This window comes from Ciconia boyciana, chromosome 12 (assembly GCF_034638445.1).
Source record: "Ciconia boyciana chromosome 12, ASM3463844v1, whole genome shotgun sequence".
NCBI lineage: Eukaryota > Metazoa > Chordata > Aves > Ciconiiformes > Ciconiidae > Ciconia > Ciconia boyciana.
In genome coordinates, this window is record NC_132945.1 from 24,752,691 (window position 1) to 24,771,936 (window position 19,246).

Below are 19,246 nucleotides of genomic sequence, written 5' to 3' on the forward strand. Positions count from 1 at the left end.
GGGCTGCCAAAGGTTTGGGGCTCGTAGGGCGATGCTGAGCCACGCGTGGGTTCCTTGGGGTCTCTAGGGCAGGGCAGGGCGCGGGGTCCGCACGCCCAGCCTGCGGTGCTGATGTCGGCGAGGATAAAACCTGCCCGCAGCGTTGGCTTTGCGGGGACGTCCCGGCTTGCGTCTGCCCTGCGACACGTCCCCCTTGGACCTGGCCCGATCCCTGTGCTGCTGTCTTCTGTCCCCAAGCCACTAATGGTCCCTGCAAGGGGGGACGTGGGCAGCGGGTGCTAAGGCGGGGGGCAGGCAGGGTGCTGGGGACAGGCTGTGTCTCGCCACTCGCTCGCAGAGGGCACTGCCGGGCCAGCCGAGGGATGCCAGCCCTGCAGCTAGAGGAGACGCTGTCAACAAGGAAGGAAGAAAGAAAAAAAACCCTGACCCAAGAAAAAGGGCACGAACCACCAAAGCCAAATCACGTGCCGTGGGACGTCTCCCGCAGCCTCCCAGCGCGGTGGCACAGAGGACACGAGCCTGTGCCCCGGCTGGTGGCAGCCCCTGATGAAGCTTCCAGCGAACACTCGGAGCCTAACGGGGGATTGCTGAGCTGCAGGCGGTTGCGTTGGACGGAGCGCGGTGGGCGCGGACGGCGCCGCTGTGTTTGCTCCAGCGGGTTCCTGTTACAGCAGGGGCCAGATGAGCAACTGCGTGGCCCAAGGTGAGGGGGACCGCTGCCGCTTCGGGATGGCGCGGCAATGGGGGACGCGGGCAAAGGAGGGGGTGCACGGAGGAGAGGGCGTTTAAGCTCTGCGGCCTCAGCCGACGGGGTAGCCGCTAGACCGTGTTTTTACAGAAACCACAACGTGGGGAGGGGTGCTGGGTTTTTCCCTCTGGCCAAGGCTGGGGGGGACCGGGTGTGCTGGGGTCGGCAGGGGGCTGGCAGGGACCATCCTGCCACCGCCCTCGCGGCTGCAAAAGTGCTGGCCCCCAGCGTGCTGCCTACTCCTGCGGCGGGAGCAGCCCTGTCTCTGCCCGCACAGGCAGCCGGGTCTCGGGGTCCCCCCGGGGAGCTGACTTGCTGCTCCGCACCTCCGTGAGTCCCGGGAACAGTCTCCCTCCGGGCAGAAATGCCTGCCGCCTTCACCGGGGCCTGCTGCAATGCCGGGGACTCGTGCTAGTGTCAGGGCAGGGGGGAACCATAAACCCACTGCCTGCGCTTCAGCTCTGGCATTTCGGAGGTCTCTCCTCGGGGCTAGGAGCCCTTGCCTACGGTTTGCTGCTGCCCATCCCTGCTTGCTGGCTGCTCCTCCTTGTTTCCAACTCTGAATGCTTGCAAGGAAAACATGGGGAAAGCATTTTATACACACCTGCCAAGGCAGTCGCACTCGTAGTGTTAACGCAGAGTCAGTATAGAACGGGAAAAGCAAGAGGCAATGGGTGGAAGTAAGCCAGCCCTACGGATGTCCAGGCCAGCCAGGGAGATGCTCCCACCCGTCTGCCTCTGGAGGTGGCCCCGGGCTCCCCACCTTCGCCGGGGGACGTGTCCCCCCAGCTGGGAGGTCAGCATTGGTGGCCTCAAAGCCCTTGCACGTCTCTCCCCAGAGAGCAAAGTTACCCTTGTAGCTGGCAAGAGCAGGGTTAAAAATTCCACGGGAGCTGAGTGCTGGGGCGAGGCCAAGGTAAGGCGCTACTGGCCAGGTTTCGGAGAGAGGGAGGAGGAAGCGGGGGACGCATGCCACCGTGCTGCCCCAGCGCCCCGCAGGGCTGCGACGCAGGTTCCTGACGGCACCGGCCTCCGCTGCGGCTGACGCGGACCGAGTTCTCTGCTCGGGGCGCGGCACCCCAAAGGGTGCCTTGGGGTGCCCCGTTTCATCTGGGTGCACACTGGCACGCGTGACACCCTCCCCATCCCGCGGAGGCTGCGCGAGGGCCGGAGGCGTGGCGGCGGCGGCGGCGGTGGTATCGCTGGTTGTGCCGGTGTGAGTCATGCCCGCAGCAAGGCTGGGTCACCGCCAGAGCAGTGGGAGTATCGGGCCGGGAGCTTTCTCAGACCCACGTCTCTAGGTGACACCGGCAGCAGAGTCACTTCTCGCTGCCTTTAGGGAGGGACCACACGCCACGGGGAGCCAGCTAGAGGTGGGTGCGGCAGAAGGTCCCTGCGGCGCAGGCAGGGGCCGGGGCAGAGCGTGGCAGCTGCCCGCTGTCCCTGCCCCAGTGCTGCTTCACCCCATCCCGGGGGGCATCCCGGGATCTGCCCAGGGGCTCTGCCCGGGGGACCCCCCAGGGGATCCGCCGCCGCTCTGCAGCGGGCACCTGCGTGCCACGGTTGGGCACGCCACCTCTGCGTGCAAGGCGTGCCTGCAGCGGGTGTCGCTGGCCAAGGCCTTGGGAAAAAAACCCAACGTTTTCTCTAATGCCAGGTTCCGGCTGCCTGCACCAGCTCCAGCACACCCATCCTCTCACCACGGCCCCCAGCGCGGCAGCGTAGAGCTGGGGGCAGATGGACAGGGCGCAGCAGGATGAGCCCTGCCCTGAGCCTGCTTCTGTCCCTGGCCAGCTGCACCCTGCTCTGGGGTAAGTCCGGCTCCGGAGCTGCTGCAGCGGGCTGGGGGGTGGCCCTGGCTGCAGTGGGGGGAGAAGCACGGGGACAACTCTCAGACCTGCAGAAGGTACCTGCAGGGAGGAGGGCACCGAGTGGTCTTCAAGGTGTGACGGGAAAGAAAACCCCAGGGTCACCAGCAACCGCGCCAGGGTGTCCGTGCCTCTTGCGGGACCGCAGATAGGATGCTCCAGGGTGTGCAAGAGATTCGTGGGATGTGGATGCTGAGCACAGCGCTGGCAGCCAGCGCTTGCCTGGGCCTGGCAGGGAGTCAGCATTGGCCTGTGTGAAGCTGGGGGTTGTAGGGTGGGGGGAGGCCCCGCGACGCCTACGCAAAGCGAGGAGACCCGCGCGGCGTGGCCAAGCGGTGAGCAGCCAAGGAACGGGCCCCCGCAGAGCAGAGCGATGCTGCCTGACGCCCCTCTGCTTCCCCCCCTCCCCAGGCACGCCGTTGCCTCCGCGGGACGTGAGGCTGGAGGCACAAAACTTCCACGTCCACCTGCGGTGGGAGCCGGACCCTGGCTCGCCCGGCGGTGCCGCGTACCAGGTGGAGTGGAGGAGACGGTAGGTGGGGCGGCGGGGAGGAGGGGCGGAGGCGGCTCGTCCCCCCTGCAACCTGGCAGAGGGCTGTCAGGGACCCCCGGAGCCAGAGGATTATTAACTGGCAGTAAATATCGAAGAGTAGCAGAATGGCAGAGCTGGCAGGGAGCTCTGGAGACCAGCTCGCCCAAGCCCTGCTCAGGCAGGGTCAGCTCAGGGCTGTGTCATGGTGGCTTTTGACCACCTTCAAGGACGGAGCCTCCGCAACCTGCCTGGGCAACCTGCTCCCTTTCCTGGTCATGCTCCCAGTAAAAAAAAAAAAAGGGGGTTGCTTTTGCTTTTGGGTTTGGGTTTTGGGTTTTTTTTTCCCTTATGCTTAAACGGAATTTCCTGTATTTCAACCTGTGCCTGCTGCCTCTTGTCCTTCCATCGGGCACTGCTGAGAAGAAGTCTGCATCTTCTTTACTCCATCACGTTGATAAGATCCCCCCACCCTAAGCCGCCCTGTTTTGAGGCTAAGCAGTCCCCGCTCGCTCAGCCTCCCCATACCGCAGATGCCTCAACCCCTTGGTCATCTTTTTGGCCCTTCAGCGGGCTCTCTCTGGCACGGGCATGTGTGTTCTCGTAGCGGAGAGCGCAGGTCGGGGCACGGCGCTCCAGGCGCTGTCCCACCAGTGCCAATGAGCGGGGACTGGACTGGCTGGCAACGCTCTTCCTAATGCAGGCCCGGATGCTGTTGGCCAGTATCTGTGCTCTCCCACGCTTTCCACTCGGACAGGACGGCGATGGCTAGGCAGCCTTCCTTTTTGGCTAGGAAGGTGCCAAAAAGGAGAAATCCCTGCATTTTCTCCATGGGCAGAACCTCTCGCTGGACCAAGGCAGATGCCTGCTGGGGGAACAGCACCGGCTCCTCCTGGGTGTGTGAGCTGTATTTTGACAAGATCCACGATATCTACTGGGCGAGGGTGAGAGCGGTGGCCGGAGGCGAGCTGTCCAAGTGGGCCTATTCCAGCGAGCTGCAGCCGTACAGAGACAGTAAGGACCAGGGAGCTCCTTCGGCCGGGCTCCTGCCCGTCCCGGGGGGCCAATGGGGAGAGGGGTCCTTGGAGAGGTCTGGTGGGATACGGTGGGAAATCGTAGGAAGATACTGGTGGGGAACGTGCCAAGAGCCCCGACCGGAGGAAAGGGACGGGAGCAGAGCTGCTGGAGAAGGGCTGGGTGAAGAGCAAGGGGACAGAGGAGGGGAGACAGTGAGGTGAGGACCACAGATGGGAGGCCCCAGGCCACCGAGGAGCCGTGAGAATTTGGGTCTCTGGAGAACGCAGCGAGATGGGGTAGGAAAGAGGATGCCCCTCCAGGCTTGCCTTTTGAAAGCATCCCCTGTTCGTCCCTGCCATGGGTCTGGGAGATGCTGGGTGAGGGCATTTCTGTTCGAGCAAGGTAGAGCTGGCGCAGGCTGGTGAAGGCAGCAGTAGCCCCTCCAGCGCTGCCTTTGCCCCGGCTGCCGTGTTTGCAAGGTGCGGGCACGTGCCTCTTCTCCGTCACAGACTGGCTGCCCTGTCCAAAAAGCCTAGCTGTCTTTTGGAGGAAGGAAAAACTTCAGGACCTTACCCTAACCCACCTCGTAGGGGGTTGTCGCGATGAACTGAACGTGCGAGTGGCTAAAATGGGATGTACGTCGGCTGTTTGGGTTCCCTTTTTCATTCCCTCTGCACCCAGCTGGCACGGAAATAGATGCATTTAGCTAAAAGAGCAGTTGCTGCACTCCGCAGCGAGTCTCTAGACCATCGTCCGATGGCTCAGAGATGAAGTGCTCAGCGGCAGGCAGCCAGAGGTGCTCGTAGGTCTGTCCCGACCTGTGTTGGTGTGACTGGAGGAGGCAGAAGCAGCGCTGGCTGTCACAAAGACGTGGTGGCTGCCATTTCTAGAGCTGGTTCCACAGCACAAAGTGCCATCAGGCTAGACCTGAGGAAGTTTCTGTGCGCTGGGAGTGGGATGTCCAACAGAAAAACATCATTGCTAGAGAAACGAGATGCCTGCCTTCTGTTTTGAAGGGCTTAATTTTCCTCCCCCATTTTTCCTTTCCCCTCCCTACAGCAATTGTGGGCCCCCCCAAGTTGTCCTGGCTGCTCCAGGGTCACAGCCTCAGCGTCAATATCATCATGCCGCTCACCCCCTACCAAAGCCAAACCGGCTCTTACGAGCCGGTCGACCAAGTGCTGCTGAAGCTGTGGTACTGGCTGAGCCTGTACGAAGGGGACACGCTCGTCCAGCAAGTACGTGGCGGGGTGGGCGAGGCTTGGAGGGCATGGGACTTGCAGAAGCTTTCCTGGTGCAGCAGAGATGCCCGTGTCCAGCTGAGCTGGTGTGGTAGTGCCTGTGCCTGTAGAGTGGCCCCAGCCCTGCCCGCGCCCAGCAGTGCGAGCGGGTGTGAGAGGCTTTGCACTCCCCGTTCGGGGCTGACAGCCTGGGGGTGGCAGGAGATCCCTTTCCTCTTCGGCACTGCACGAGTAAGAAAAACCTGCAACAATTTCTGTTCAGATGAAAGCGTGCAGTAGGTGTTTAACGAGATGCTCTGGAACCTGAACGCCTCCTGGGGTGCAGAAACAAGTGCTGGAGGTGCTGGGGAGCAGGGAGGGAGGGTCTGTGCTCCACGCCGTGGGGCACGTGGGGGGTCGAGGCTGCACTGGGGAGTGGAGCAGTGCACGGACCCCCCCCCAGCCGCCTTGGCCACGTGTCCCCTCTGCTTCCAGGTGCCCTGCAAACGGAACGGGGAGGAAGCGCCATGCACCTTCAGGTACCTGAAGCCCAGCACGCAGTACTGCGTCCGGACGACGGCTGCGGGCATGGCCAGGGAGCAGAGCCGGGAGGCCGAGCAGTGCGTGGTGACACCGGCGGGCCCCGCAGGTGGGAGCTCTCTCGCTGGCTCAGCCGCTGCGGTTGCGCCTCAGGACCTGCTTGTGGCACGGACGCGTGTAGAGGTGTGGGTCACTCACCCGCAGTCATTCTGGTCAGGGTTGGTGGCCCGGTAACACCCCGTGGGGACCTTCCTTGGGGAGATGCTCTCTCGCCATCCGCCTTGGGCTTGCCCCGCATCTCCTCCTTGAACGTCCCCGCCTGTCGCGGGGGCTCTGGGGAAGCACTGGCGCAGGGCAGGCTGGGGGGAACGCCAGCTGGGGTCCTTCCACCCCCCAGCCTGTCGTGACCTCCTGGCAGGCTTTCCCTGGGTCCTCCTTGCCGTCATGAGTGGCGTCTTCCTGCTGCTGAGCGCGGCCGGGCTCTGCTTCGTCCAGCTGCACGTCTTCCCCAGCCCCTCGGAGATGCAACTCCCGGAAACGCTTGTGAGTGAACGACCCTCCTCCAGCCTCTGCCCCGCGTGTGCCACGGCCGAGCCGGGGTCCCCTGCGTCTGCAGGGGGCTCAGCACCTCCTTCCCCCCGCCTCTTGCACCACCAAACCCGTCTCGGTGCCCAGGTGCCTCCCCCGCTGTCCGACCCCCCGTACCCCCAGGCCTTGCTGCGTGGGGGACGATACCGGTGGGATGCGTCAGTCAGCCACGGGTCACGCTGGGGGAGGGTGTCTCGGGCAGCACGAAGCCTGCGAGCACAGCCCTCGCTGTTAGGAGCCTCCTGCTTTAGGCGGTTGGCTTTTGCTTGGCTGCACGTCCATCTACAACAGCCTGAAGGGGAGAAAGAGGGGAAGAGAAGCAACCAGAGGGGCTGCTATCCTGGGACAGTCTGGCCTGGGTGAGATGCAGCCCCTCACCGCTCTGCCCTTGGGATAAATGCAGCCCCGAGGCTCGGAGAGGCTCCCAGGACCGCAGCCCTGCTGAGCCGATCCAAAACACGTGCTGGGTTGGCAGGACTGAGCCCTGTGGAAACAGTCACCAGGACAGCCTTTCTCCCCAGGTCGCAGTTCCCCCCTGCATCCCAGTTTCCCGGTGCTGGGGGTGGCAGCAGCCTGGGCTGAGCAGCCCTTTGAGCATTCTGGGGACAAAACCGACTTGCTAAGCTAAAGAGGTCCCCTGTGCCGGTGTGGAGAGGAGGTGGTAGGCTGCTCCGGTTGCCCTGGCCCAGCTCAGTGCCAGCGCCCTTTGCTTTCCTGTTCTTCTTGGCTCCTGCTCGGGGATTGCTTGCGTCTCTGAGCAGGCGAGAGCTCTTCCGTCAGCCTCTGGCAGCTGGGGCGTAGCCTGAACGGCAGCAGCGCGATAGCTGCTGTGACCGTCCCCCGGCACCAGAGCCCCCGTGCCGTAGCGAGCAGAGCCCTGCCGGCATTTCTCACGCCGCAGGTGTGAGCGCGGCAGGCGGGCTGTCCGGGACCGTTCCCTTCCCCGGGGTGCACGGTTCATCTCCCCCAGGCTGGCGGAAGTTTCAGCCGGCTGAGGCTGACTGCTGCGCTGCTCGTTTCCCAGCAGGCTCTTCTGAACAGGGAGCTGAGTGTGACCATCAGGGTGCCCATCCTTGAGCTCAAGGAGGACGTGCTCGCCCTGCTCCTGCCGACCGTGCTCCCCTCCCGCGGGCTGCCTGCAGCTGAGCAGGCAAGGCCCACGGTCCAGCTGCTCCTCAGAGAAAGCCTTTCCCAGGACACGAGCGGCTACTGCGCCAATGGGTTTGGGCCAGACGGCCACGAGGGAAGGGGCCCATCCTGCACCCACAGCCAGCCGGGGCATGCCTCGGGCTCCCGGGTCTCGCTGCGGCCGGAGGAGGATGGGGAGGTGCGTGATGGGGATGATGTGCTGGAGCAGCCGGTGCCGGTGGCACTGACCAGAGACAGCTACACAGGTGATGGGGACTACCGGACATCCGAGACGTGGCTCTCCCTGCACCTCCTGCTTTATTCTGAATGCCAGGGCCCAGCCCTGGGAGGAGGCAGCTGCCTTCCTCTGCCCGCACCGGGCAGGAGCTTCAGCCAGGAGGACCTGCGGGAGAGCCTTGGCATGGCAGGGCACTGGGTACCGCTCAGCTCCGTGAAGCTGCCGGCCAGCGAGGAGGAGGATGGAGGGCAGCTCGTCCGTGCTCTCCAGCCCCTGCGTGGCCGTGGGACTGAGCCACAGCCGGGTGACCGCACCGTTCAGCTGGGCGACTTGGGGCAGGCGGCACCGGGCGGCCCCGGCCCCGGCCCCTGCCGGCGGCCCCAGCGGCCCCCCGACATCCTGAGGGCAGCTGCCTTCTCGGGCTACGAGCTGCGTCCCCCGGCTGACGGGGAGCCGTAGCAGGCCAGGGCACGCCAGCAGCTGCCGGGACCCAGATGACGGTGTCAGGCAGAGCTCAGGCGCTGCCTGGAGCTGCCCCAGCCGCAATGGCTGCCTGCTCCGACCTGCCTGTGCCTTGCTGGGGACAGGACTGCGGCAGGCTCCTGCGCGGGCAGGCGCGGGCACGCTCCGGCGCGGCTGCCGTGGAGGGACGAGGTCAGTGTCTTCGGAGCTTCCCTCTGTGGTTTTGGTGCTCTTGAACCAAAGCATAAGCAATACCTACGCAAAGTTGAAGCCGCAAAACTCTTATCTATTTATCCATCTGTTTGTGTGTGTACAGTATATATCCTAATGCAAATTTATGTATATACTCATATATATGTATAAACCTCTTTAATGAAAGAGGATGTTTTGGTTATTTTGTTGGTTTTTTTCACTTGTCTGGAAATACTGATTGTGCACTGGAGCTGTTATTTAAAAAACACTAATTTATTATGGAAAACTGGCTTCTGTGCTTACTCTTTCTGTGTTACAGAACCAGCGCTGCCCTGCCTGCCCAGCACCTGGGAAAGGCGCTAGGAAAACGTGGGGTTTGCCTGGGAACAAGTTGTACCCACAGCTGGTCTGCGTGTTGCTGTCGTGTGGGAAAAGGCTGGCTCCTCAGCAACCGCTGGATAGTTTTATTATTCCTCCTACCAGCACTGGGGCAATCTACTTCTGAGAAGCCCTGCCCCGCGGTTGTCTCTCCGGGACGTTTGTGAGGCTGTGCCTGCAGCCACGGAGGCGAGGGGAAACCCTCTCCCCGGTGCCGGGCAGCACTGTGCTTGCTGCAGGCTGGGATGGGTGGCTTCCAGCTCTGAGGGACAAATCCAGGCTGCCGGACTCGCAAGATTTAATCCGGATTTGGGAACAGGTGAGAAATCGGTGTCCAGCACCCAGGCATCTGGCGGAGGGGACAGAGGGGACAGCGCTGCCAGCCTTGGGGAGCTCCTGGGTAAAGCGGGGTGCACCGGGCCGCTCTCCGCTCCAGCCCCTGAGCCGTCCCTGGCAGCCTGGCCCTGCAGCCTCGGGAGTGACTCTGCCCTCGCCCTGCCAGGCTGCCGGCCTTCCTCTGCCCTGCCACCGCGGCCGGCTCAGCCGGAGACCGGCAGCAGCAGCGCCTGCAGGTCTCTGGCAGCTGAGCGGGGCTGCGGGGCAGCCCCATTTGAGTGCTCCCGAACCAGGGCAAAGAGGCGTCCTCTCCTCGGGCAGCGATGCTGCCGGGACAGCTTTGTCTCTGCTTCAGAGCAGGCAGCTGTGCTTCGTGTATCTCATTAGCAAAGCCTCTTTAGTGATGATGTGAGGACGTGTGGTGTATTAAACAGATTGAGCTGAACTTCAAAACAAAAGGAGAGAGACGGTCCCAAGAGCTGCTTGAAGGAACACACGTGTTACCCACATGCTATTTGCCTCTCAGGCTCAGCTGAAACAAGAGACTGATTTTCTTTAATTTGTTTCACTTTCTCTTTTTAATAAGATGAAAATTTGGGGCACAGCTTTCTGCCATCATTTTGGGTCATGTGAATGGTCTTTTTAATTTTCAGGTGTTTAGAAAGCAAACCAAAAGCCAAGCCGGAAGAATTCCCCCATGCTAAAATCAGGCAGACTTCAGAGGAGTCTCAGTTTTGAGGCAAACACAGCAGCCAAAACACTGCAATCTGTAAATTCTCGGCCAAAATGTTCCTTGCTGACCTTCCCTCACGCCATCCCGATTCTTATTCTTTTTAACTTGAAGCTTTTTGAGGCATTTGATCTATAGTTGTGAGTGCTCTGCCAAAGCTCACGGAGCCAAAACCCTGCGTCTGCTTTTCCTCCTCTGTGGCCCCACAGCCATGCCATCCTTCCAGCGGGTGAACAGGAACCTCGTGGTGGTTGATCTCCTCACGGTGATTGATGTGTGTCCTGCTTCTGTTTCAAGACCTCTGGGAGCGGGGACCCTGCTCTTTCCCCACAAATGGTCAATTTTCTCCACTAATGGTTTCCCCAAGGACACATCGCACTTTTCACGTTGTGGTTTCCTGTCCTGCTCCCCAGGGAACAGCTTATTCCCTCTCTCCCCACAGCTCTCCGCATCTGCCTTCGGTCTCTCTTCTAGCCTAACCTCTTGATCCTGTTGGTCTGGTCTCATAAACGATGTTCATTATGCCCTGTATTGGAGTGCTGAGCTCTTTCAGCGCTGGACCGCTGCGTTTCCTTTGGCCACATGTGTGTCCACGCTACAGTCTCAGCAACGTGAGCATTTGCAGCCGGCCAGTATCACAGCTGCAGCCTGGGATGAGCCCTAAAAGCCATTTACATCTGCACCAGAGAGCACGCATCCGTGCATCGTTCACCTGGATATGGGTAATGCCAAGCTGTCTCCTCGCGGGTGGTGTTCAGGAGATGCAGGCTTTGCGCCGTGAGCTGAGGTTTGAAGCAGTGCGGAGCTGCAGCTGTGCAGAAAGGCAGGCGTGTTCTTACTGCCAGGACGCTGGCTGCAGGCAGCGAGCTCAGTAGAAGCGGTGCCGTGTCCGCACGCAGCAGGTCTGGGTTGGAACGGGGCCTTGGGAGCAATCTCCTCCTGCTTAGAGTAGGGTCAGCAGCCCGAAGCCAGATGACGTTGATCAGGTCTTTTCCAGTCTGGCCTTGAAAACGTCTGAAGGTGGAGACTGCACAACTCTGAGCATCCCGCAGCAGTCCTGGACTGCCCTTGGTGATGGGAGTGTTTGGCCAGCAAGACAAGGAGGTTGGGGCCATTGTTTAGGAGTGAGCAGAGATCATAGAATCATAGAATCATTAACATTGGAAAAGACCTCTAAGATCATCTAGTCCAACCCAACACCTCCATGCCTACTGAACCATGTCCCGAAGTGCCACATCTACACGTTTTTTGAACTCCTCCAGGGATGGTGACTCCACCACCTCTCTGGGCAGCCCGTTCCAGTGCTCGACCACCCTTTCAGTAAAGAAATTTTTCCTAATATCCAATCTAAACCTCTCCTGACGCAACTTGAGGCCATTTCCTCTCGTCCTATCGCTTGTTAGGTGGGAGAAGAGACCGACCCCACCTCACTACAACCTCCGTTCAGGCAGTTGTAGAGAGCGATGAGGTCTCCCCTCAGCCTCCGCTTCTCCAGACTGAACAACCCCAGGTCCCTCAGCCGCTCCTCATCAGACTTGTGCTCTAAGTGATGACATGCCAAGGGCTTGCTCTCTTCCCATCGTTCATTGTGGCGTCCGGTCTCCGTCCCCTTTGTGCTTCATAGTCTCCAATGTGTCTCAAGGTCACCGTCCCCAGGCGTGCGGAGCCCTGGTTGACTGACCGCCTCATCCCCAGCAGGGCCAGTGGGGCTGGAGCAGCCCCACGACCGCTCCTGAAGGTCATTGCGAGGTGGCAGGGCATTTGCGAGGAACCATTCGACAGGAGCATGGGCCAAAGCTGTGCTGTTGTTTGTGCCGTTAGACTCTGGGAAGCAGCCGCATCCTGAGCCTGGGGTCCTCCAGGCCACGTAAAGGCCATGCATCGTGCCGGTCCAGCCTGCGCTGCACCAGCCGAGACCCGGGCTGTTTGCTGGGAGGTGCTGGCCCAGCACGGTGGGGCTGAGCTGGCTCCCACGGCCGCCTTACTGTTGAAAGTTGGGCTGGTGCTGGGGCACAGCTGGCGCTTTTATAACAGCCTGGCAGGTCTTTAAAGATCAAAAGAAAACCAGCTCTTTTCTGAGTTTTGGCAGGGCGACCGTGCTGGGATTCCCGCAGGTGATTCAGGCGAGTTACTCACCGGCAGCGGGGACTCACCCCGGCCCAGGGGGTGGTTGGAGCAGCTGAGATGTCCCTGTTCTGTATGAAACAGAGATGTTCATGCAGAGTGGAAAAAGGCAAGCGGCTCGTGACATTTCAAGATGGCATTTTAGCAGCTGAAGTTTCCGAGTGGATGCGAGAGGGGGTTTTTTGCTTCACCTCAGAGGTGCGAGCGGCATGTGAGGCTCTGCAGAGCCACAGCAAGAAGGAGCGGTGCTTGCTGTGCTTGCGCTTGTGGGGGTGAGGTCCTGGCACGCCTCAACAGAGACCTGCCCCCACCTCGCACAGCTCGGGGTCTGGGTGGAGCGTGTCCGGATTACCCCCCGCTCGGGTCCGCCTGGCCAGGCATTACGCGTTGAGCGGGACGGGGCTGTGCTGGAGGATGGAGCCGGGTCCGGGGGCAGGCCCCCGGCCCCAGCCGAGCCCCTGCAGCAGGATGCCCGGCCGGGTCCCTCCATCACTGCTGCAGTGCTCAGGCGTGTGCGTGCCCCTGGCTTCCACCTTGTGCTGGCAGGCATCCCACGCTCCCTCCGCAGCCTGGGGATGGGTGAGCCAGCGATGGGTCCTCAGACACCCAGCCCAGCCCCACAGCGCCCGTCATCTCGGAGGTCGGCCGCTGTTTCCCATGCTGGCCTCAGGCCCACGGCCACAACGCCGTGCCTGGCGGTATTTGGTGCGGAGGTTTGTGAAAGCTCTGACTCACCATGATCGATAGGTTCATTCCTGGCTGCTCTCCGTGCTGTTGGCGGTGTTTTCAGCTTCTGCCGGTACCAGATCAAAGCAATGAGAGGAATGCAGCTGAAAACAGCTCTTTATTAGAAACGGCAGTTCTAGGACTATGCAAGAGGGTATTTCTTATTACTAATTCTCAGAGAGCTGAAGTGCCAGCCTATAAAAGTATTGGAGAACGGAAAATTGCTATGCGGGGGCTAATGGGACTTTTGCAGCCGCCGCATAGGAAACATAGCACCTAACAAACACAAGGGAGACGGCAGCTCCTGAAATGATGGGGAAAAATTAAGCTCTAATATTTTTGCAGGCTGCCAGAACGAAGGAAGATCCCTGTTTGCCTTTGAAAGCCATGGGAGGCAGAGACGCAGAGAGCAGCATCTCGGGCTGCAGCCCACCCCCGGGATCTGCCGTGGCCCTGTGCCCACCCTGCTCTGCCCGCTCTCCATCCTGCCTGTCACCGCAGCTGCCCTGCCAGCGCTCGGGGACAGCCCCGAGCCACCCCAAATCCTTGCAGCCATCCCAAGCGCTGTCTGGCACGTGCCTGTGTATCTGGCAAGGGACCTGGGACCGTGGGCCCCCAGGCTCGCTGAGCGAGGCCGTGTTATCCAGCCCCCCCTGCGCAAGGTGCCTTGTGATGGCTCTGTAGCCCCAGGTGGGTCCCCGGAGTGGCACGGAGCAGCAGCGTCAGAGCTGGCCTGCCAGACCCCATCCTTCGGCCCAAAAAGACTTCGTGGCTTGGCAGGTCTGAGCTGTGAGGTGACCCAGGCCACCAGTTCCTGCTGCGTCTCTTCCCCACAGTGCTGGGCCAGCGGGTCAGGAGACGGGTGGTCTTAGCCGCTTGGCTTGGCTGAGAAGCCCACTGGGGTGTGGGTGGGGCCTACGGAAGCCCCAGAAGCTGAAGACGAAGCGTAATGTGTTTGGGGCACGTGCCTGGAGAGGGCTGCCGGGCCGACAGGCTGCGGAGATGCGAACGCCTTGGTTCAGACCTGAGTGATTGCTCCCGGGCAGGAGCGTTCCCGTAGCTCAGCAGGTCGGGGCCCAAGCGCTGAGCGGGGATGGGGATGCCCAGGTCCCCCCAGGGCCAAGCTCTGGGGCTGGGAGGCTGCAAAGCAAAACTGTTCCCACTTCATGCGCTAGTGAGGGAGTGCCCTCGCCTGGGGACACACGGCAAGCGTCTGCATTCACAGGTGCCGTGGGCACCCTGCTGAAGCCACGCTGACAGAGCCGTGTGTCACCCAGCTCTGTCACCAGGTCCCCTTGCTCCACAGGGTGAGCTCCCCGTGTTGGATGGAGGAGCCCGACGGCTCACCCCCGCTGCTGGCAGCAGCGGGCTCGGACGGGGCCTGTGAGATACGGCTGGTCCTTGTGCTCCCCATCCTCCTGACGCACGTCAGGGGATTTCTGGTCTGTGGATGAGGAAGGGACCAGGCGGCTCAGCTCAACGCCTTCCCGCTGCCCTTGCGCTGCTCTGGGCACTCTGATCCGTAGCTCTCTGCCCACAGAGACCGCTCACGCTCCCGGTGATACACGGCCCAGGCAGAGCTGCCCTCTGAGCTGGGTGCACGTCAGCTCACGCGATGCACACGTGAGTTCGGAGGAGGTTTCCATGCTTTCTCCCTGTGGCGACCCTCTCCGGGCTGTGCCTCCTGCCCCTGTCCTGGCAGCAGAAGTGATGAGCCTGCCTCCAGGATTTTTCATTACATGGCATGAAACCCAGCATCCAGAGGATGGGAGCAGCTGGAAAACAGGCTGGATACGGATTTCTGCTAGGAGAAAGGTCCCAGCTGAGCAGCGTGCCCCGTCGGGATGGATGAACGTTTCACCTCATCTGTCTCCCAGTCTGATCTGTGCCTGACAGACAGGGATTTGCAGACAGAAGTAATGATCTCTTGTTAATGCACCTTCAAGCACTTTATGAAAAATGGGAGCCTGTCCCTGGGCGTGCAGACACCGTTGTCTCCCTGTTTTGTGCTCAGCAGGGTCATGGTCAGCCTCTTGGCTAAAAAACAGATGCTCGGGCTCCCAAGCATCCTGTCCAATTTTGCTCAGGAAAGGCTCCATAATGTCCCACCCCACAAGAGGAGAGGACACAAGAGATTGAGAAACATAGATCTCCCACCAAGGTTTCAGAAGAACTTTCCTCGTGGTACCTCTGAAGCTGGTATTGCCCCACCTGGCTGAGCCCCGGTGTTGGTAGGGGTAGGAAAGGGCACCGAACGAACCTTTCTGTCTCCTCTCCCCCACAAATAACACCCAGGATTGATGTGCAGCTCCGGAGAGCTTAAAAACTTTTCGTGTCTCTCAAACTCCTCCTCGGTGCTTTCAGGAAGCATGGTGCTGTACGAACAAGGGTGCAAGCTGCTCTCACAGCACAGATGGCCTGGCTGAGGTCACCAAAGGCACCAGTTTCAGCTGGGTTTCTCCGAATTAAGCCTTCCAGGCAAAGAGACTTAATTAGAAGCCATTCCAGTTGGCTGATATGATGGTAATTTGAAAGTGCAGTTTGTGAATAAGGTGGGGGCTCAAATGGGAACCGGAGAAACCTGGACACGGGGCAGCTGGGCCAGGTCCCTGCTGACACAGTGAACGGTTGGGGTCTGCCTCTGTACCTGCAGCTTGTGAGAGGAGTGTGCACCACCTCTGTGTTCTTCTCCCAGGAAAGCCATTTTTCATGACCCTGTCTCATGGATGTGGCTTTGGGACACTGGCTGCAAGGCCTCCATCACTGGCTACCTTTTTTTCCGGAGAGAAAAAAATGGGCATTTAACTCTAAGCCAAAGCTACCCAGACTCCAGCGCTGACTCTGGATTGCTCCAGGTTCACGTTGCTGTGAAGCCCAGCCTGAGTCCCTTCCCTCTGCAGTGACTTACTGGCCTGGATGTCCACAGCCCAGCAGGGTTAGCACTACATCGGTTGCCTGGAGCTCACAGACGCGTTCTCTGGAAGGGGGAATTGCGCTGCCAGCTTCTGGGATAAGGAGAGAGGCTCCTCTGAACCCAGCAAGGTCAACTGCCGTTCCAGCAAGGAAGCTCCGGCCGCTGCCGTCTGCAGAGGATGAGCCTTGTCACTTGCTGAGTCCTGTCATTAGGGACCAGGGCACCGACTGAGAATCAGCTTGGGATGCCCGGGTGGCCAAAGGCTTTGCCACTGCCCTCGTGCTGCCACGAGATGTGAAAGGAGCAGAAGACACGTGGTAACCCTTGGGGAGGAAGGTCATGCAAAAAGGAAGTGTGGATCCACATGTTTTGTCCAAATGTTGGCCCCCATGTTCTCTTGTGATTCTCCTCCAGACCCCACCAGAGGCACGGTTGATCTGTCCAGCCTTCCGTAGCACTTCCTCCCCCAGCACAGCACAGCCACGGTAAACAGCAGAGCTTCTGCAAACCCGGCCAAGCATTTATCAAGCGTCCTCATTCAAGAGTGACAGAGATCGAACCCGGGGGAGAGCAGGGCCAGTCGTCTCCTGTCATCAGGATGGATGGCCAACCCAGCAGAAAAGACAACCCACCTGATGAGAGCATATCGATCGCAGAGAGCTGGAGGACATAAAAGAGAACCGCCTCACGCTCCCTCACTCACAGGCTCCTAGGAAATTGGTCAAGGCTTGGAGAAGGAGAGAAGATGCCTTCCCAGAGGACGGTCGTCACCTTGGCGCTACTGTTGGGGGCTTGCTGCATCAGCGCTTACCCTGTCTACCCCGAAGGCGACAGTGCCCAAGGTAAGGACAACTGACTTGGGTGTTCGTGCCTGAAAGCCAGGTAGGGTTTCTCCCCGTGCACCACGTTATGGCTGGCACCGAGTGGTGGCTCAAACCACGTGGCTCGTACCTGGTGTTCCATGGGGGCTTGGCTGCTGCAGGCGTGCACAGCAGCGCAGCTTCCCCCTGTTCCTCTTTGGGCAGAAAGACCTTCTGGCCTGAGGAGGGTTTTCCCCAGTGTTGTTAGGGGTAGTGTATGTCCAGCAGGGTTAAACCCATTCCTGGTGTGACCAGGTTGGACAACAGAAGACCATCCTGTACCCGAGGGACTGCTTTGGCTGTTGTGATCTGCCGATAGCAGAGTCTGGGTGATGTGGCCGGGTGCTCCGCGATGACAGACAACGCTGCCCTGGGAATCAGCCAGCCTGGGGGCTACAGAGCTTCCCTCTAGACTTGATATTCTTCCGACGCCCTAGGTGGAGATGAGGGAATTGCAGCTCATGTGCGGAGCAAGCGGTGCACGCTGGGTGGCCTGGGATGGTCTGGGATGGGGTGAGCTCTGCTCACGGTCACAGGGCTGGCACCAGCCTCCCCAACAGCTGCAAGGCCCGGGGCTGCGACGCCGGCCGGCTGCACCGTGTGCCGGAGGCTCTGCTGCAGCACGGTGCCCTGCCACGCGTCACTGCGCGCAGGCCAGTGCCCCAGGGGACCGCAGGTGGCAGAGCCAGCATCTGCTGGGCTTGGGGCTGATGCACGCGTTCGCATCCACCCCGCGGCCCTGGTCCATACGTGCTAGTACCAACAGCGGGGTAAGCACCAGTTTAGACACTCTGGGCTTCCTGATGCTGGAGAAAAAGTCACTTGGGCAGAGCTCGAGCCCTGAAGGAGAGCCCGACCCCAGCCCCGTGACCCACTCGCGCTGCCCCTGCGAGCGGCCCCGGCGTGGCACGCTGCCTGGGGTTCTGGGAAATGAGCAGGCACGGGGGCTCCTCTTGTCGCTCGGCTGACTCATGGGGACTTCCAGGGCTTTAGCAGCTTGACCGTGTGTCTGAGGCAAAGGAAATACAAGGGCGAGTGTCTGGGATTGCTCAGCTGCCGGAGCTTGGTGGCAGCTTCCTGGGGGCTGTGCACAGGCAGGCACTGGAGGAGGGATGGGTCAAAGGGTGAGATGCTGGAAAGTTCCCGACACACCAGCTGGTTTCCAGTTAAACACAGTCAGACAGCAAGGGACTTGTTGCCTTAGTCGTAGCCGTGTGCCTAACGTTTGGTTTTGTGGTAACCTTAGACTATCCCTTTCCTCAGAGCGACGCAGACGGGCCATGGGACAGACTCACCCGGGCAAGGTTTCTGCTTGCACCTACCTGAGGTGTAACCCGGGATAACGGGGGTCTGGACTCAACCCTTTGCAGCTCCCACCGGTGCAGCAGCCTGGCTAAGTGGGGGCAGGAAGGGGTGCTGCGGCGCTGCCCTCAGAAGGGTCTTTTGTGGCAGGGGGGACCCCGGCAGCTAATGGGGACCTCCTCCACCTGCCTGTCGCAGTCATGCTGAAGGCAACGCCGGGCAGCGGACGTTGTTTGCCTCGGCTTTTGGCACTGTGTCCCATAGCATCCTCATAGGCAAGATGACCAAGTCCGGGTTAGATAAGTGGACAGTGAGGTGGGCTGAAAACTGGCTGAGCAGAGGGCTGTGATCTGTGGCACAAAGTCCAGCTGGTGGCCAGTCACTAGTGGTGCATCCTGAGGTACTGAGGTACTGGGGACGGTTCTGTTTAACATCTTCATTAATGACCTGGATGACGGGACAGAGTGCACCCTCAGCAAGTTTGCAGTTGATGCAAAGCTGGGAGGAGTGGCTGGTAACGCCAGAGCGTCATGCTGCTATCCTGAGGGACCTGGGCAGGCTGGAGAGATGGGCTGAGAGGGACCTTGTGCACTCCAGCAAGGAGAAGTGCCGAGTCCTGCCCCTGGGAGGAACAACCCCAGACACCAGGACACACCAGGGCTGTCCTGGTCAACACCAAGTTGACCACGAGCCAGCAACGTGCCCTTGCGGCAAAGGCGGCCGACGGTGTCCTGGGCTGCATTAGGAGGAGCGTCACCGCAGGTCGAGGGAGGGGATCCTTCCCCTCTGCTCAGCACTCCTGAGGCCACACCTGCAGGGCCATGGCCAGCGTTGTGACTCCCAGCCCAGGCTGGCACGCATGGCCAGGCGAGGAGACAAAGCCTCGTCCCCCCCAAACAACCTGCCTGTCATTCTCAGGATCTGTAGACCACGCTCAGGCTCTCCGTCCCACTGTCCAAGGAACAAGCGCAGCTCAAATGAGCCGCTTTGTCCTTGACGCTGTCTCCCCATTCAGCCCAGACCTTATGTGGATGGATTTTAACCTGGCTGATGGTGCAGTCGGCTTCGTGGCTGACAGCAAGCCTCTAGCAGGGCTCCAGCCATCCAGGAACCTGACACAGGCTCTGTCTGCACCGGGGGAAGGAGCGAGCCATGACCAGAAAGCAGCTCGTAGCAAGGGTGAGTCCCAGAGCTCCAGGTGAACTGGACCCAAGGATGGGGTTGGTGTGGGGGTACACGTGGAGGGAGGCAGGCCCTAGGATGCTCTTTGAAGAGGCGAAGGGTTGCATCCAGGACGAAGGAGTGCTGCAGGTTGGGTGCCCCCAGGGGAGCACGGAGAGAAGCAG

The 19,246-nt window shown here is 60.7% G+C and overlaps 1 protein-coding gene across 4 annotated transcripts; it reads left to right on the forward strand.

Annotated features, from left to right (window-relative positions):
- The first annotated feature begins 996 nt into the window (after positions 1 to 996).
- LOC140658477 (uncharacterized) lies at positions 997 to 8,654 on the forward strand. Of its 4 annotated transcripts, XM_072876951.1 has the most exons (8): positions 997 to 2,121; positions 2,406 to 2,559; positions 3,028 to 3,148; positions 3,984 to 4,159; positions 5,222 to 5,400; positions 5,878 to 6,031; positions 6,341 to 6,465; positions 7,535 to 8,654. In XM_072876951.1, exons 2-8 carry the CDS (start codon positions 2,505 to 2,507, stop codon positions 8,333 to 8,335), a joined length of 1,611 nt encoding a protein of 536 aa, XP_072733052.1. In that variant the 5' UTR covers positions 997 to 2,121; positions 2,406 to 2,504; the 3' UTR covers positions 8,336 to 8,654. The 4 variants fall into 4 exon arrangements, with proteins under 4 accessions (XP_072733052.1, XP_072733054.1, XP_072733051.1 ...); XM_072876953.1 differs by lacking the exon at positions 3,028 to 3,148; XM_072876950.1 differs by lacking the exon at positions 997 to 2,121 and having other exon boundaries at positions 2,142 to 2,559.
- Positions 8,655 to 19,246: the final 10,592 nt, after the last annotated feature.

Bases quoted from the DNA above. Each gene is read 5' to 3' on its own strand.
- LOC140658477 (XM_072876951.1), top strand. From the start codon at position 2,505: ATGAGCCCTGCCCTGAGCCTGCTTCTGTCCCTGGCCAGCTGCACCCTG. The intron at 2,560-3,027 runs GTAAGTCCGGCT...CCCCCTCCCCAG, and splicing joins CAGCTGCACCCTGCTCTGGG to GCACGCCGTTGCCTCCGCGG. The intron at 5,401-5,877 runs GTACGTGGCGGG...CTCTGCTTCCAG, and splicing joins GGGACACGCTCGTCCAGCAA to GTGCCCTGCAAACGGAACGG.